This window comes from Muscardinus avellanarius, assembly GCF_963383645.1.
Source record: "Muscardinus avellanarius genome assembly, chromosome: 17".
NCBI classification, from domain to species: Eukaryota; Metazoa; Chordata; class Mammalia; order Rodentia; family Gliridae; genus Muscardinus; species Muscardinus avellanarius.
The window spans coordinates 39,094,790-39,112,389 of record NC_137803.1 but is presented as its reverse complement, the minus strand read 5'-3'; the positions used below and the strand labels follow the sequence as shown (position 1 = coordinate 39,112,389).

Genomic DNA, 17,600 nt, shown 5'->3' with positions numbered 1-17,600 from the left:
GGATTAATCTATGATAATCAACCATTTTTATAACCTAAGAGAATTTTGAAATCTCCCTCCAAGTTTTTTGCTATTGTTGTTGTTGTTATTGGGGATGAAACCCAGGGGCCCTCTACCTCCAGGATACACTCCCAGACCTATTTTATATTTTATTTGGAAACAAGGTCTCTTAAGCCAGATAAGGCTGGCTTCGAACCTATGGGATCCTCCTGTCTCATCTTCCCAAGCGCCAGGATTACAAGTGTGTGCCACCATGCCCAGCTCTCCCTCCAAATTTCAAGGAGCCTCTTTAAAATATTTTAATCCTTAGGTTAAATAATTGTGAAGGACACAATTTGTCTGTTATATGTGGGTTTGACTTTATTTTTGTCAAGACCTTGGGGATTCAGATGTAACAGATTAAATATAAAAACATCTATGTATACCTAATGGGCAAAGCCAGTCTTCAGTCAAGTGAGACCCAATTTTCATCAAAAGACTGGCTTCATGTTTCAGTGAAAATAGAACACCTCACCTGTGTCCCTGTGACAGCAGTCTTACTATGGGATTTTGGGTAAGTAGGAAGGTAAATGGGCGTTCGCATGAGTCTGGCCCTCAGATTGTCTCTGGACAGATACAGCACCATCCTCTTCCTCCCCAGGGCTGTTTTAAGGAGTCCCCTCTGGTTTTCCCAGGTTCTTCCTTGCTGGGTTCCCTGGAGGTTTGCAAGGCAATGCCTCACACCAACTCAACCCACTTGGGGGAGTTTCTCCTTCTTTCTAAAAGTGGAGGGCACTTGTGAAGGGAGAAGGGGCAGATTCTCAGAGCCTGAGTAGATCCTTCATAAGACAGAGCAACACTGGAGCTCATGGGTCTGAAAAGCCTTTTCTTCTTCACTGCACAATGGCTTTGTATATCTGCAGGGGTGAGGGCAGTTTGAAACTGCAGGATCTGGACCAATCTCTTTCAAGTTCCAAATGCTGAGATCATTGTGATTTTTTTTTATATGTGCTTTTGTTGGTGCATTATAGTCTCACATAAATAAATAAATAAATAAATAGATAAATAAATAAATAAATAAATATTGATAGTGACATACATGTATATAATACTTAGTGTCCCCCCACCCTGTCCACCTTCCCACTTCCCCTTTCCCAATACAGAGTACTGAGATAGCTGTTGGTATATTCACTTTTGTACACATAGTCAATGATAGTGATTCCATTAGTGGACCTTACTCTTCCTCCTCCCCTTCCCTTAGACCACATCTCTGGCTTCAGTGAGGTTTCTCCTTCATTATCTGGAGTCCGTTAGGTATCCCAATTACTCCCTATCTTGCATATATTATAGAAAACATATAATCCTTCACTTTCTGTGACTGGCTAATCTCACTTAATATAATGTTCTCCAGGTTCTTCCATCTTCTAGCAAATGGCATAATTTCATTCTTTAATGCTGTGTGTATTTCCCATAATTTGTAATCCACTCATCTGTTGATGGATACCTAGTTTTATGGGATGAATCTAACACAACTCTCTAAGAACAATTTCTGTGCAAGTTAGGAGCTGTGTCTTTCATGGGCAGAAGAAAGATCTTCGCAAGCTCATCTCTCCTGGCAGGACATCAGCCCCTTGTGGAGATGCTGGATTCTCTAGTGATGGTGTTAGTCTCCCGTGGGGCTTTGCTGGGCCCTAGGCCTCTCCCACTTTGCCTCCAGTTCCCATCAGTACATGTTATCCTGGAGAATGAGAGGAATAGAAAAATAAATTATCCAGTTGAGTCTGCAAGTGTGTTGTGAAACACAGCCATGTCCATATGAGAGAGGAATGGCTTAGGTTTAATGAAGCAAAGTTTAGAATTTGACAGGAATTTCAGTACCATGTAAACATTGTTTGTACCTTTTAAGTTTTCTGATGTTTGCTTGCTGTGGTTTTTCTGGGTCTGTGTGGCCATGGATTACACTACTCAGTGGCTGACTGCAATTGAATGGGTTAGGAGAGAAACCAACTGGTTAGTCATTAAAAGAAACTCTCCCCTATTCACACATAAAAATGCTGAACAGTGGAATTGTATGATCCAGTTAGTTTAGCTGAAATTGAGAAGCAAAATCAGGGAGATGATGGGGCAGTTGAATTAATTGCTTAACCATTAGAAAAACCAAAAGAGGGGAAAACACACTGTTCTTGTTTTATTTCCATAACATCACTTAAGCATAATTTTAGCAAAGCGAGCCTGTTGAAGCATTCTGCAGGACGTCCAGTTGTGGTCAGGGGGGTTGTTTCAGTGCTGGGGAAGCATAACAAGCCAGCGGTCAGGACTGGAGTCTGCATGGAGTGGCAGCAGCCCAGCCCCTTCCCTGGGGCTCTGGACATCCTGGTAGCTCCTCTTTCCCTTCCTGGTAGGAACACTCACAGCCCTGTCTTCTCCCTCTTTCCTCTTTGCTCACTAGCTTTCCCTCCCTCGTCTACTGTTCATATTATGATCCTTTCAGCCTTTGTTTTTTGCCTTCTCCTTGGCCTGTAGCTTATGAGTCCTCACAAAAACAAACAAACAAAAAACCAAAAAAAAAAAAAAAACGAACCAGTGTTCACTCGGAAAAGTAATTAACCTGTTGGACACATCGAGTTCAACATTTCTTTTCCAATATTTTATTGTGGAAAATTTTCAAATAAATGGAAACATCAAAATAATCTAATATTGAAAAACCATTTATCCACCAACTAGGTTCTACCATTAACACTCTCTACACTTACTTTGTCATATGTCTACCACCTCTCCATTCCTCCATCTATTCATCATTCTTTCTTTCTTTTCTTTTTTCTTTCTTTTTTTTTAGCGGGTGTGGGGATGGAACCCAGAGACATTTGACCTCTGAGCTACACCCCCTGCCCTATTTTTTATTCTTTATTTTGAAACCGGATCTCACTAAGTTCCAGAGAGCCTCACTAAGTAGCTGAGGCTGACCGTGAACTGCAGTTCTCCAGTCTCAGCCTCCCAAATGCTGGGATTACAAGCGTGCGCCACCATGCCTGGCTCATTCTTTCTTTTTGATAAGTTTCAAAATGAGTTCCAGAAACCAATACATTTCCACCTAGATACATTAGCAAGCTTACCATCAAATAGACATCAGCATTTACTTATAGTCTTTCCTTCATGGAAAGAGCAAACAAATGCCCAGAAACCAAAACCAGGAAGGTGATGTGTTACTAGAGAGGGACAGCAGGTAAAAAGTAGGGTGAGCCTCCATCTGCTTGGAGGAGTGCCCAGCACCAACGCAGGCCTGACAGGTAATACCAAAGCAAACGAGGAGAGCAGCAGCTCAGCTGCCCAGAGTCAGCAGCACACAGCAGATTGGAAGACTAAAAATACTTTAACTTATAATAGTGTAATTCATTATTGAAAACTGAAATTTCAACTCTATATTTTACTTTTTAAAATGAATGACCTGTTTTTAGTTTGTCTATTTTTTACTTTTAAGAATATTTTACACAGATATAATAAACTCTGCATAATTATATATCCTAGCTTTTTAGGTGCATTGTAATCATATATCACAATGAGGTTCAGAGTGATAGAGGCATACTTGCATACAGCATTCGGCGAGCCTCCCCGTCCCTCCCCCACTCCCCAACCTCCTGTGCACGACATTGTGTTTGGCACTGATAAATTTGTGTATGTGCATCATGTCCCTTGAAGTGTTTTCCTCATCAAGTCTCCCTCCCCCTCCTGCATCCCTCCCTTAGATGCCTTCCATCACTGCACTTGAGTTTTTCCTCCTTTGTCTGGAGTCCCTCCTGTGTGCAACTTTTTCCCTAGTTTCCCCATATTAGGGAAACATTCTGATGCTTTGGTGAGTTTCTATGCAACATTTTCTATGCTGACACAACATTGATAATCATATTTAGTGGTTGCATATTTCACTGATGAACAATATAGCATACTTCCCAAGCCATTTCTGTCTTATACCTGGAAGGGCAGTTAATGTTTCAATGCGTATCTTTCTGCATTTCATTTTTAGTATATGAAATAATAATGTCACTTTTTATTAGGTTCCCAAAGCATAATTACTTCTCAATAGAGTATAAAAAGAACACACACACACACACACACACACACACACACACACACCACTTTGAAGTTAGCTTGTTTTTCACAAGGGTGAGTGTAGAATTCTGTTAGAGTTTGGAATGGATTCTCCATATGCAAGAAGGTCTTTGTGCACATTTATCATCGTGCCCCTAACTAGGTTAGGGGAAGGAGTAGGCCCTTCCCTGTGCCTTTGTAGTTTAAGAGGCAGTGTTCTCTAAATCTCATCATTTGTAACTAATCATGGGTGTCTGGCTCCATATAATAAACTCAGACGATGATTTCTTTCATGGGTGTGCCGTGAGTGATGATAGCTAAATAAAAACTGCTGAAGGACATGCATTCTGAAAATAGAACACAAACTCCAGAATACTTCAAATCCTGAGTTTCCCTTTGTCAAGATGACAGAGGAATGATCAAAGCTCATGGATTCCTAGTGGCTATAATTTAGGTTCCGGGGAAATGTTGGATGAAAACATAGAGCCATCCATTTCTAAGAAGCAGACCATTTCAGAAGGCCGGGAACAGGTTCTCCTTGATCATGGGGCGTGCGATGGGATTATATGTAATGAATGGGATTGATTCAGAAATAACTAAAGCACAATTTTTAATAAGATATTTCTTTAGCCAAGCATAGAATATTTTCAGACTTTTGATGGAATTAACACTAATTGTGCCATCATGAGAGGTAAGAAAAATCATTATGGTTCAAAAGAAAGTACCTGGGCATCTTAATTTATGTTAGCAATTAATTTTAATGTATGTTCAAAAAAGATCCAAAATGTGAGAGTTTTCTTTAAGCCCTTTGTCATTGATCTTGCTGCCTAATGATTAGGGACTTTTGGGAACTTCTCTAATGAGGAATTGTCAGAACAAAGCAGTTAGTCAATGTCTGGGTTAGAATAGTCACTGACAAGAGCAGTGTTTCTACAGGTGCTTCTCTTACAAAAATTACAATGATTTGCTAAATCACATTTATTATTGACTTGTAATTTTTTCTCAGTCTTTTCTTCCAATTTAAACTTTTGCACGTTTTAGATACAGCAACTTTGGCAACAACTCTTTCCACTCCTCCAGACTCTCACCTGGATCCAGTGCGTCCTCTGTGCCCGGATCGTCTGGCTCACCTCCACAGGAGGCCCGGCTGGAAAAGTGAGTTTATAAGCACACTGATGGCTCACTGTCTTTAAGGGAAATCGGTTTGATTTAGAGGTTAAAAATAAGTACAAATAAAAAACATTCTGAAGTGTTATCCTTTACAGAACATGCTCCAAAAGCAAGACTATTCTGTCTTCCACACTATTTACTATGCAATTATTTTATTAGAGATGGTCTTTTGTGGCTATTGTGTCATCTTTCACATACATTCCATAGAAAGTATAAAAATTCTTCTAAAATATTTAGGTGGTAATATTTTGATTCACCCCTTAAGAATGGTTCTGTATTATATATATATATATATATATATATATATATATATATATATATATATATATATATGCATTGCAGTACTGGGGATGCAACCCAGGGGCATTCTACCTCTGAGCTACACTCCCAGCCCTATTTTTATTCTTTATTTGGAAACAGGATCTCACTAAGTTGCAAAGGGCCTCATTAAGTAGCTGAGGCTGTCCACGAACCACAACCTTCCTGTCTCAGCCTCCCAAATGCTGGGATTACAAGCATGTGTCACCATGCCTGGCTTGGTTCTGGATATTATGTAAGCTCTACAATTTGTCTTAGACACATCAGTTTTCACCTTTGAATGATTAAATTAATGCAAATCAAAAGGTAATGGGCCCATTAAGGTGCTATGTAATTAATCCAGGACCTACCAGAAGAGAAAAGAATGATATGGGCACATGGAAAGAATTTACCTTGGCAAGAGTATTAGACCACCAGAAATTCACTGATTATTACTCCTAGAAGCCAGTGATTGCACAAGGATGTGTTTACAAGGGAAAGGTAAGACCTATAATTTTAGAACAATTAGGAACACTTACCCTTACATGGCAAGAATGCTGAGTTATCAACTCACTGCCTCCAGTTACTTAATCCTTGAGGGTAAAATGCCAATTATACCACCCGTTGGAGGGCAATCTTGGTGAGCAAATAAACAAGAGTGCTGCATGAAGCCTCTGTGTGTGTCTGGCGGGAGAGGATGGTGTAGACAATGATGGCATGCACTATCTAGTAGTTTCTGATTCATCAGGCACCTAGGCGTGAGCAACTCATATCATTTTCCTTAAATCTCTTTTAAAACAAATGAACCACCTTGCCCATTCAAATCCTCTTCCATGTATTCTGAAACACGTTTTGCTGAGTGCTCATGGTAGTGAGAGTTTTGGTCATGCTGTGGAACATGGAATACCTTTCAGTCCCAGGAAGGAGGGTGTCTTACGGGGTTTGCTTGTCTAATGGTATATAAATCTCACAGCATCTGGCTCTTGTGGCACTGGGCTGGGTACAGGCAGTTGAAGTTAGGTCTTGGTAATAGGAAACTGGTCTATTATCCTGAAGATCCCTTTCCTGTGTGTAGGTCTATCCTTTAGCATAAGAGTACCTCTGCTTGGGATTAGCTGAGGTCACCTGTAGTCCTAGAAAGGTCACCATAGAAGTAATTTGTAATATAGGATGTAAGATTTGGTGCCAACATGAAGAAGATTGGATTCCAACTGATGCTATATACTACAGGTATCACACATTGTAGCCACTAGTTCCTTTGAGGTTAGAACCAAGCTCCATTCATTTTTGTGCCCCCCTCCCCAGAATAGCTGAGGCCTTGTCATAATACCAGTTGAATAGCTGAGGCCTTGTCATGACACCAGTTGAATAGCTGAGTCCTTGTCATGACACCAGTTGAAGAATGCAGCGACTTAACCATTCACTGGCTGTTAACAGTTTAGAGGCCCACAAAGCTGATGAGTTACAAGGGCAGGAGGTCCGAGTCGTCCTTGGGTTTACCACCACCTTGGGCTTTCAGGACATTTTCCCCAGGTTCTGAAGGGGAAACCCCAGCCTCTGCCCAATTCCCAACCCCTGAAGAGCCAGGTGTGGCTCCAGCTGGCCGGCCCAGGCCACATGATGCTGAAGGACTCCTGCCTTCATCTCCTTGTCTGCTTGGATTGCCCTCCTGGGATGATGTTGGAGTTAAACAAGGAAGGGTGAGGCTGGGTCTCAGACACCTTAAATATCCTGGGAGGAAGCAGAGTTTATCCCAAGACCATAGAAGTTGTTGTTCAGGTTTGAAAGCAGATAGAGAGCCAAGTTTAATATCTCAGCAGCAGAGAAAAAACCCAGCAGGTTGCAGGAACAGAGGCTGTCAGGAAAGTACATCAGAGTGCGAGAGAAATGACCACGCCAAAGAGGGTGGCAGCAGCTATGGCCTGAGAGGAGCAGTAGGTTTGGGTGGCTTTGTTGAGAAAATGGGGTCAGGGGAAGCAGAATGAGGGAGGGGTCGGGCTTGTGCAAATTAATGGATGCTCAAAACAAGGAAACAAGACCTACTAGATGAAAAGCTAAGTGGTGGTGGTAATGTTCAGTGTAGGGAATGTGAGCGGTTAGGACTCTGGCATTGAAGGGCGTGTTCCATAGTCCTAGGCTCGTGTGGACTCAGCAGTCCTAGGCCGTAGGCAATCACTGGAGTTGAAGCATCCAAAGAGCACCCGCCTAGGGTCAGGGTCACCTGAGATCAGCACTGGCAGAAACTGCTCTTCCAGGCTTCCTGTTCTCTTTCAGCCTGTGTGTGATCTAAGTAAGAACTTGGTTACCTTTGCCATTGACTGGCTACTGGCCAGTAAAGTAACTCTGAAGAATTTATGATTTCCTTTACATTTGTGTGTCTTTTTGACCATCCTTATTTGTGATTTTGAAAAACCCTGGAATGAATGACTTGCAATATCAGATGCACAGTTTCACTAACACCAAGAAGCCACTGGGCCTGGCTGCTTCAACCCCTCCGACTTTCACCTTGCTAGTTTATGTTTTGTAACTGCAAAAATAATGAATAAATAAATAGGAGGGCTCCTCAGCTCCAAGTCATATCTGTATACCATTGCCTGAGCATATTATATAAGTTGAATTTGTGATAATAGTTTCTGTATGTAAGGGTTTTTTCATTTTTGGCATCTGAATTTTTGATGTTTTGATGTTTCTTATCATACAATTCCATGTGTACAAGGCTTTGTTGTTGTTGTTGTTGCTATTATTTATTTGTATTTTGTGATATGGAACTGAAGATTGAAGAGTATATTCCTCTATGCTATACTTCTAGCCCTTTTTATTTTCTTGGTTTTGAAACAGGGTCTCTAGGTTGCTGAGAGCCTCACCAAGTTGCTGAAGCTGGTCTTAAACCTATAAATCCTCCTGTCTTAGCCTCCCAAGTACTGAGATTACAGGTGTGCTCATCATGCTCAGCTATGCATGAGTATTCTTTACACTATTAAGATATGTGACTATTTTTGCTGGGATGTATTAGTAGAATTTGTTGAGATGTTTTATATTCCCATATATTATTTAAACAAAAAAGAAAAACTCTTAGGAAAGCTATTGAAGTATTATGAACATTAGTTACTTTTTTTGCAATGAGAGCCCACATCTGTCAGCACAACCCAGTTAATAAACATTATGCCAGAACCTGGAACAGTACTAGAACTCTAGAACTCGATGTGGAGACCAGACTCATTCCTCTCAAGTCCTAGGACTGTCAGGCCTATGGCCACTTTGGTAATACAAACAGGCATCACTAGGACCTTAGAGTTTTTGGGGTTTTCCCAAGTGTGTTAATATGTTGAATGTTCATAAAACTTACAAATGATAAATTGACCAAGAAAGGAACTGATGAAGAGAAAATATACAAAATTAAGTCAATGCAGGGGTATTAAAACTAATCTATCTCCAAGTCTCCTATTACAGCTTTGTTTAAAGGGCTCTATTTTAGAAAAAGAGCATAGCGTTAATTTTCATGAAACTGGAACTTAAGTTGTGCCAAAACTAAACAAGAAAAGCAGAACTATTTACAGAGACCCTCAGGGATTCAAGATGTAGCAGTTTAATGAAAGCAGACTTTAAAAACGCTTCAACTTTGAAAATGTATTTTTTGAGCAGAGAAGTTCTAAATATTTTCTTTTCGAAAGACAACAAAATTACAGGAATATTTGAACCATTCATCTCAAGTATTCAAATGGAGAAATAAACAAGCAAACAATAACACTGCAAAGTGAGTCCCCTGCCTGGGGGAAGGCAGAGTGAATTCTCTTTGCATCTCTGCAGTGACGTCTCCCTCTTGTGGCCTTTTTCAGAAATGGTGGCCTGAGGCTTGTTTGGTGGTGGTAAGACATTCAGTAAGTGAGTGGGTGTGAGGGAGAGGAGGTCCAGGGCTGGGGCTGACAGCACCTTAAGACACTGTCTTTCTGTTGGGACTGGAGTGCACTGAGAAAGAGGCGTGTCCTGAGCTCAGGGCAGGGCATCAGGGGGTCCTTGAGCCTGGATTTTAGGGAGCAGCTTCCCTGTGGACATGTTCAGCTCAAACCTAGAGGATCAGTATGCACATTAAGCATTAATTTTTTTTCTCTTTCCACTTATAATGGTGCCATTGCTTACTATAAACCACAGCGACCTGCTTGCTTTACAGATTAATGTCCGGTGTCCATGGAAGAGGTTGAGAATGGCTTGGCCCATACAATTATGGCCCAAGTCATAATGAATAGTGTGGGATAAACAAAGGATGTGACGTTTTGTGCTGTGTGTATTGTGATCAGGGCATTTAACAGGAGATCTACACTCCTAACAGATCTTCAGTACATAACACATTGTTGCCGATAGGCACTATGTTGTGCAGCAGCTCTCTGACTTGCTCCTCCTGTATTATGGTAACTTTATATACCCATTCAGCAGTAATTTCCATATCCTTTTCCCAGGCCCACGGTATCTACCATTGTATGATCCACTTCTGTGTCTTTGACATTTTAGATGTCTCACACAAGATGAATCATGTGCTATTGTCCTTCTCTGGCTAATTTCATTTAGTGTGTTATCAGGAATGGTGAATTACTTAAGGCTGAGTAATATTCCACTGCATGTAAATACTGCATTTATCTGTTCGTCTGTTGATGGGTAGTTGGGTCGTTTTCATATCTCGACTCCTATGAATTATGCACCAATGTGAACATGAGAGTACAGATACTGCTTTAAGATTCCAATTTAAATTCTTCTTAATATATATCCCTAGAAGTAGAATTACTAGATCATAAAAGAAGAGGAAGCAATTTTCAATTTTGTTATATTAATTTTTATGTGGATTTCACATATACACAGAATAAACTTTGAAAAGTATGAAGGGACACACCGTGAAAGTGGAGCTCCCTCCTGCCCCCCAGAAGCACCAAGCCCTAAGCACCTCTTCATGTGTGCTTCCAGAGTTCATGCTCCTATAAACACGGTAATGCTTAATGTAGCTTAAACAAGTAGTAGCACACCGTGTGAACTATTCTGCATCTTGCTTTTTCCCTTAAAGATCTCTACTGTTTTTTTCCACAGCAGTAATTGTAGCCATTTTTTTAAATGACCAGGTCATACTTCTTTATCTTCATGCTATTTAGTATACCCAGTCCTATCTGTATTGACAGCCCCTGGTTGATGATACTGCATTACAATGGTTATATATGTATCATTTTGTACCTGTATGATTATCTATAGGATAAATTTCTTAAGATGGATTTAATAAATCAAGATGGCTACCCACGTTTTATTTTTATTGATTTTTGCCAAATCACTTTTTACAAAGATACCAATTTTGATTCTCAACAGCACTGTGTGTGTGTGAGCCTGTTTTCCTATACTCTCTCTAATGGGTCATTAAACTTTAAACCTTTGCTCATGTGTTAATGAAAAGTCTGTATGTCAGTAAAATTTTAATTTGAATTTATCTTTTTTTTTTTTTTGGTGGTACTGGGGTTCCTGAAAACCCTTCTCCCTCCAGGCTACACACCCAGACCTATTTTTATACTTTATTTTATTTGGAAACAGGGTCTCTTAAGCCAGCACGGCTGGCTTCGAATCTGTGTGATCCTCCTGTCTCCACCTCCCAAGCACAGGGATTACAAGCGTGCACCACCACGCTGGTACTTTTGTCTCCCTCATCCTGGCTGCCTCCTTTAAGAGGCTGTCTGTTTCGTTTGGATTTAGATGTTTGTGTCTCCCTTTGTTGTATGCTTTGGCTTGGATTATGTCTTGTCCGGATCTCACTAGTATACACGTGAGCCTTAATGTTCTTCTCAGTGTTAAGTATTTTTTTGTGTGTGTGTGTGAGAGAGGGGGATCTGGGGATGGAACCCAGGGGCATTTGACCTCCAAGCTGCCCCACCCTGCCCTATTTTGTATACTTTATTTTGAAACAAGCTCTCATTAAGTTGCAGAAGGCCTCATTAAGTAGCTGAGGCTGTCCTCAAACAGTGATCCTCTGGTCCCAGCCCCTGAATGCTGGGATTACAAGCATGTGCCACCATGCCCAGCTAATGCTAAGTTTTTGAATCACTGCACTTTGCAAACATGTGATATGTGCGCCTTTCTGGGTCTCTAATACGTGCTAGGTGTATTTTGCCACTTGATCTACCCAATATTTTGTTTTCTAAATTGTTGCAGTGGAATTCAGAGCCCCACTGCCCATGGGGCTCTCATTTAAAAAAATTAAATTGGAGTCGGGTGTGATAGTACACACTTGTAATCTTAGTACTTGGGAGGCTGAGGCAAAAAAATCGCAGATTCGAAGTCAACCTCAGATACTTAGGCCTTCCACAACTTAGACTTTGTTTCAAAACAAAACAGGTCTAAGATGGGCATGGTGGTGCATGCTTGTAATCCCTGTGCTTGGGAGGTAGAGACAAGAGGATTATGCAGGTTCGAAGCCAGTCGCTCTGGCTTAAGAGACCCTATTAAAAAAAAAAAGTATAAAAATAGGTACTGGGAGTGTAGCCCAGAGGTAGAAGGGTTTCCAGGAACCCCAGTACCACCAAAACAAAACAGGTCTAGGGATGTAGCTCAGAGGTAGAACATGTCTGGGATATATCCCTAGTATCACCTAAAAAAAAAAAAAAAAAAAAAAAGCTAAACATAGTGGGGAAATCCCCATTAGCACAGAAATCAGAATAAAAGACATTACCTTTCTAAGTGATGGCAGTTGATGGTAGCTGTCCACCATTGCCAATAGGAAACAAAAGGCACCAGGGGCAGCCTGGCTCCCTACCACTCAAAGCAGAGAACCACAGAATCTGCACCTGCTTTGTACTGTGCAGCAGCAGGCATCCTCCTTGCCTGCTGTGAGCTCCTAAGAGCAATCTTGTTACAAACAAGAAGTGTCCCTGTAAGGCAAAATGTGGTCCTAATTAATTGATTCTTACATCCAAAGAGCACAAAAGGAGGAATAGGGGTCCCATGAATGGAGTTAAGCTTACGTCCAGTCTGGCTGCTGCTGGCAGCTTCCAGGTAAAACTAGTTGGCACTGGAGGGCCCAGGCGCCTCACCAACCCCCTGCCTTGTTCTGCCGAGGCCTCTGGGTCAAGAACAGATACTAGAGATTCCCTGGACTGTTACTGAAGTGATATCTATCCCACATCCTTTCTGAAATACAGATCTGAGCAGACAACCTTTTCTGCTTAGGAACCTTGACTGAGCCCCCCACCCCCACCCCCGTGCCTATGGGGTAGGTTCAGCCGACCAAGATCACATGTGGGGATCTCCCATTTGAGTCCTGCACACACCTTTCAGCTTTGTGACTCATTAGCATGCCCCATCCCTACAGGACCTGAGCCCCAGAGGCACTCTCCCATGCATGTACCAGGCTGTCCTGAGCCCCTGATCCATATTTGCTGTGTCCTCTGTCTTGCTTTCTCTCTTCACCCATTTGATCCCTCTTCATCCTCTAAGACCAAAGTAGATGACATCTTTCCTGTATAATTCCTTTGATTTCCAAAGACAGGACTGTGATACCCTCTGATTAATTCACCTCTGTTCAAGCTTTTGGTCCTTGGTGTCATTCTGTATTTGTGTTTCTAAAGTGGGGCTCCCTTTACCTCCTGTGGACTGAGATGGTGTGCCTGGAGCCTACATGACCGGAGGTGGTTCACCTTCCTGGCTACTTTATTCTAAAATTCAGAGAAAGTCTTACAGGAAGCAGGACCATACTCTCAAGAGTCCAGTATTAATATAAACTTGTGGCTTTCTGTGTTTACAGTTCTGTTTTCTGTTTCCACTTCTCGGTCTAGCCCTCAGGTTTCTTCTCTCGTAGGCAGCACCCACTTCTGTTTCTCTGCGTCTCTCCTACAGAGCTGGGGGTGGGGCCTCTAGGTGGCAGCTGTGCCTCCCAACTGCATGTTCCCTGCCAGCTCACTGCCCTGCTACCCTGCTTTGTCAAATAACAAACGCATGGGTGGCTTTTAATCTTTCACAATCCTGTTTTCTTTGGAGAGACGCAGAGAAACAGAAGTGGGTGCTGCCTACGAGAGAAGAAACCTGAGGGCTAGACTGAGAACTGGAAACAGAAAACAGAACTGTAAACACAGAAAGCCACAAGTTTGTACGAATACTGGACTCTTGAGAGTATGGTCCTGCTTCCTTTAAGACTTATCAAAGGATATTTCAATAGATTTCGCAATAAAATTGACATGTGAAAAACTACTCATAGATTTTGGCATGTGTATATGGACCAGTCAAGATAATGCACACATCCATTGCCCTCAACAGGTTGTTTTGTTTGTTTGTTTTGGGGTTTTTTGTAGTGTTACTGGGAACGAAACCCAGGGGCCTTCTACCTCCGGGCTACACTCCCAGTCCAATTTTATATTTTATTTGGAAACAGGGTCTCTTAAACCAGCTGAGGCTGACTTTGAACCTGCGCGATCCTCCTGTCTCAGCCTCCCAAGTGCTGGGATTACAAGTGTGCGCCACCATGCCTGGCCCCAACAGTTTTTTTAATGCTCATTGAGATAGTCCTTACCCATCCTTAAGCAATTCCTAATCTGTTTTGTGCCATTACAGATTCATTTGCATTTCAAGAGTTTTCTATTAATGTAACCCTTTTACAAGGGTTGACTTCTTTTAACTAGCATATTGTTTTGAAATTCACCCATTTTATCATGTGTTTCAATAGTCCATCCCTTTTTATTGGTGAATAGTATTCCATTACATGAATAAACAACAATTTGCCTATTGGTGAATATTGGGTTCTTTATTTTTTTTTTTACTATGAATACTTTAAGTACAAGTCTCTCTATACACATGTGCCTTAATTTCTCTTGGCTAAATGCCTAGGAATGGAATGGCTAGGTCATATGTTAGGTACATATTTATTTAGCTCCTTAAGAAATTGTCACACTTCTCCCAAAATGGTTGAAACCATCATAATGTTAGCTTCACAAAATTAAATAAAGTGTACTTCTTCCTTATTAACTTTCTAGAAGAGGTTGTTTAGAATTAGTATTACTTCTTTTTAAATTTTTTTAAATAATTTACCAGTAAAGCCATGTAAGTCTGGAGCTTTTTTCTTGGGAAATTTCTAAACTATAAATTCAATTTATTTTTTCTTGGGAAATTTCTAAACTATAAATTCAATTTCTTTTTTCTTTGTTCTTTCTTTTTTTTTTTCTCACTGGGGATGGAACCCAGGGGCATTCTATCTCCAAGATACACCCCCAGTCCTATTTTTTAGTTTTTTTTTTTTTTTTTTTTTTTGGTGGTACTGGGGTTCCTGGAAGCCCTTCTATCTCCGGGCTACACTCCCAGACCTATTTTTACATTTTTATTTGGAAACAGGGTCTCCTAAGCCAGCGCGCGGGGCTGGCTTCGAACCTGCGCGATCCTCCTGTTTCTGCCTCCCAAGCGCGGGGATTACAAGCGTGCACCACCACGCCCGGCTAGTATTTTTTTTTTTTAAATAGGGCCTCCCTAAGTAAGTGAAGCTGTCCTCTGGTCTCTGCCTCTTGAATGCTGGGATTACAAGCCTGTGCCACCACGCCTGGCTCCAGTTTCTTTAATAGATTGTTATTTGGTGTGGGTTCAGGGAAATAGATATCAACTTCTCTATTTCTTCCTCAGTGAGCTTTGATTGGTTTTGTCTTCTAAGGAATTTTTTTTTATTTTTTTTTTCATGTAACTTGTCAATTTTATTGACTTTTCTTTCTTTCTTTTTTTTTTTTTTTTTTGGTGGTACTGGGGTTCCTGGTAGCCCTTCTACCTCTGGGCTACACTCCCAGACCTATATTTTATATTTTATTTGGAAAGGTCTCTTAAGCCAGCGCGGCTGGCTTCAAACCTACGTGATGCTCCTGTCTCCATCTCCCAAGCGCGGGGATTACAAGGGTGCGCCACCACACCCGGCTTGACATATTTTTATTAAGAGTAATTTCAGTAGCTTTGTGTTTTACAAGAAAGCTGCAAGGTGATTTCATTGCTTACATGTTGCCTTTTTACTTCTTTAGTAAACAGTATATATGTACATGGGAAAAATAGTCCTTTATTATCCTTTTAACATCTGTAGAATTTGCAGTGATGTCATCTCTCTCATTCCTAATGTTAGTAATTTGTGTCTTTTTTTTCTGATGTTTCTGCCCTAGAGTCTTATCAATTTTATTGATCCAAAGAACCTGCTTTTAAATTTGCTCTTATTTTCCTGAGTTAATAAATAAGGTCATTCATTTGGGGCATTTTTAGCATAAGTACTTAGTATTATAAAATTTTCTATAAGTATAGCTTTAGCTGCATCCTATGATTTTTAATATATGTTTTATTTTAATTTTGTGCAAAATGTTTAATCTCACTGAGAGTATTTACTTTACTCTGTAAATATTTGTGAAGTTCCCACTTATCTTTCTATTATTGATTTTTAATTTAGAAAAATTGTGATCAAATAACCTATTTTGTATGCCTTGAATTTTTTAATTCATTAAGATTTGTTTTAGAACCAGGCTACGATTTATTATTGAAAAATACTTTGTTTGCACTTAAAGAAACATGTGTCCTGATGTTGTTGGGTGGAAAGTTCTATAAATATCAGTGTGTTTTCTAGTACTCTGTTAGTATCCTACATCTTCAGTGATTTTACGTCTGCACATTTTATCAATTACTGAGAAGATAGTGAAGAAATTTTATACTGCTTCTCTCTTCCAGTTCCATTAGTTTTCCCTCATGTTTTGAAGCTATTTATCAGTTGTATAAATGTTTACAGTTTTTATATCTTCTTGATGATCGGCTCCTTCATGATTTTTAAATGACTTTCTTTATCTCTGAAAACATATTTTATGCTTAAACTTACTTTATTTTTTATTTTTTACTTGAATGTAAATTGAGCTTTATATTTAAAGTGGATGTTTTGTAGGCAACATATTGCTCAACTTTTTTCTCAGTCTGAAAATCTCTGCCTATTAATGAAGGCATTTAAACCATTTTTATTTAATGTGATTTTGATGGAGTTGAGCTCAAATCTGTGTACTTGTTACTTGTATTTTTTCCATATCTTCTTTTTTCTCTTATGTTTTTCTGACTTTTTATTGTATACCCTGTATTAGTTTTATTATATCTTAGTTTCATTACATCAGTATTGTATATTATGTTTTATTTATATTGTATGTTATTGTCTTAGTCCATTTTGTGCCCTGTGGTCGCTGTCTGAGGTGTGTATCGTTCATCTAAACTTGCCACAGTCTATCTTTGGTGATGGGGTTCTATTTCATGCACAGAACAAGGATTCTGAGACAGAGGACTTGAGTTATTGTTCTCTTGCTGAAGTCATTGTGCCTTTTGTTTTGGAATGTTTTGTAAACACCATGATACATTATTATGCTTGTTCCAAAAGGTCCATTATCTTTTAAGCATGTTTAATAATGATAATGACTTATTTTTACCCATATAATTATCTTTTCTGATTCTCTTTATTCCCTGTGTAGACCAAGATGGTCATATGGTATCATTTACCTTCTGCCAACATTTCACAGTAATTAAGACCTAGATGATGTACTTATTTTTCCTGTTTATGGGCATTTCTGAAAAAGACATTTGTCCACTTTTGTGTTTTAATTTTTTTTTTTTTTTTTTTTGCTAGGGAGATTAAGAATTACAGGTTGGTAAATGTTTATTTTTTCTTTCAGTTAAGATACCACTCTACTTTTTTCTACTTTACATTCCTTCTAATAGTAAGTCTTCTGTAACCTTTTTCTTCTTCTTCTTTTGGTACTGGGGATGAAACCAAAGGACATTCTACCTCTGAGCTACATCTCCGCCCCTTTTTAATTTTTTATTTTGAAGCAGGGTCTCACTAAGTTGCTGAGACTAGCTTCAAATTTGTGATCCTTTTGTCTCAGGCCCCAAGTTCTGGGATTACAGGCATGCACCACCATGCACAGCTCTACCACCCTTTATTTTTGTACCATATATGTAATGTATCTTTTTCCCCTCTGACTGATCTTAGGATGTTCTCCTTATTCTTGGTTTTTAGCAATTTTATATTGATATGTCTGGTGTAGTTTTCTTCATGCTTCTTGAACTTA

General features: G+C 40.0%; 1 protein-coding gene across 5 annotated transcripts in view; it reads left to right on the top strand.

Moving 5' to 3' along the window:
* The window catches only part of FHOD3 (formin homology 2 domain containing 3), a gene marked incomplete at both ends in the record, with an annotated part of 515,230 nt that overhangs the window by 394,778 nt on the left and 102,852 nt on the right, over window positions 1-17,600 (top strand). For 4 of the 5 annotated variants that reach the window (XM_080714776.1, XM_080714775.1, XM_080714774.1 and 1 more), the window contains one exon: window positions 5,104-5,217. The exons of the other annotated variant lie outside the window; for it this stretch is intronic. In XM_080714776.1, coding sequence (XP_080570902.1) covers window positions 5,104-5,217 — 114 coding nt within the window. The remainder of the gene's footprint in view (window positions 1-5,103; window positions 5,218-17,600) is intronic. 5 annotated transcript variants of the gene reach the window in all.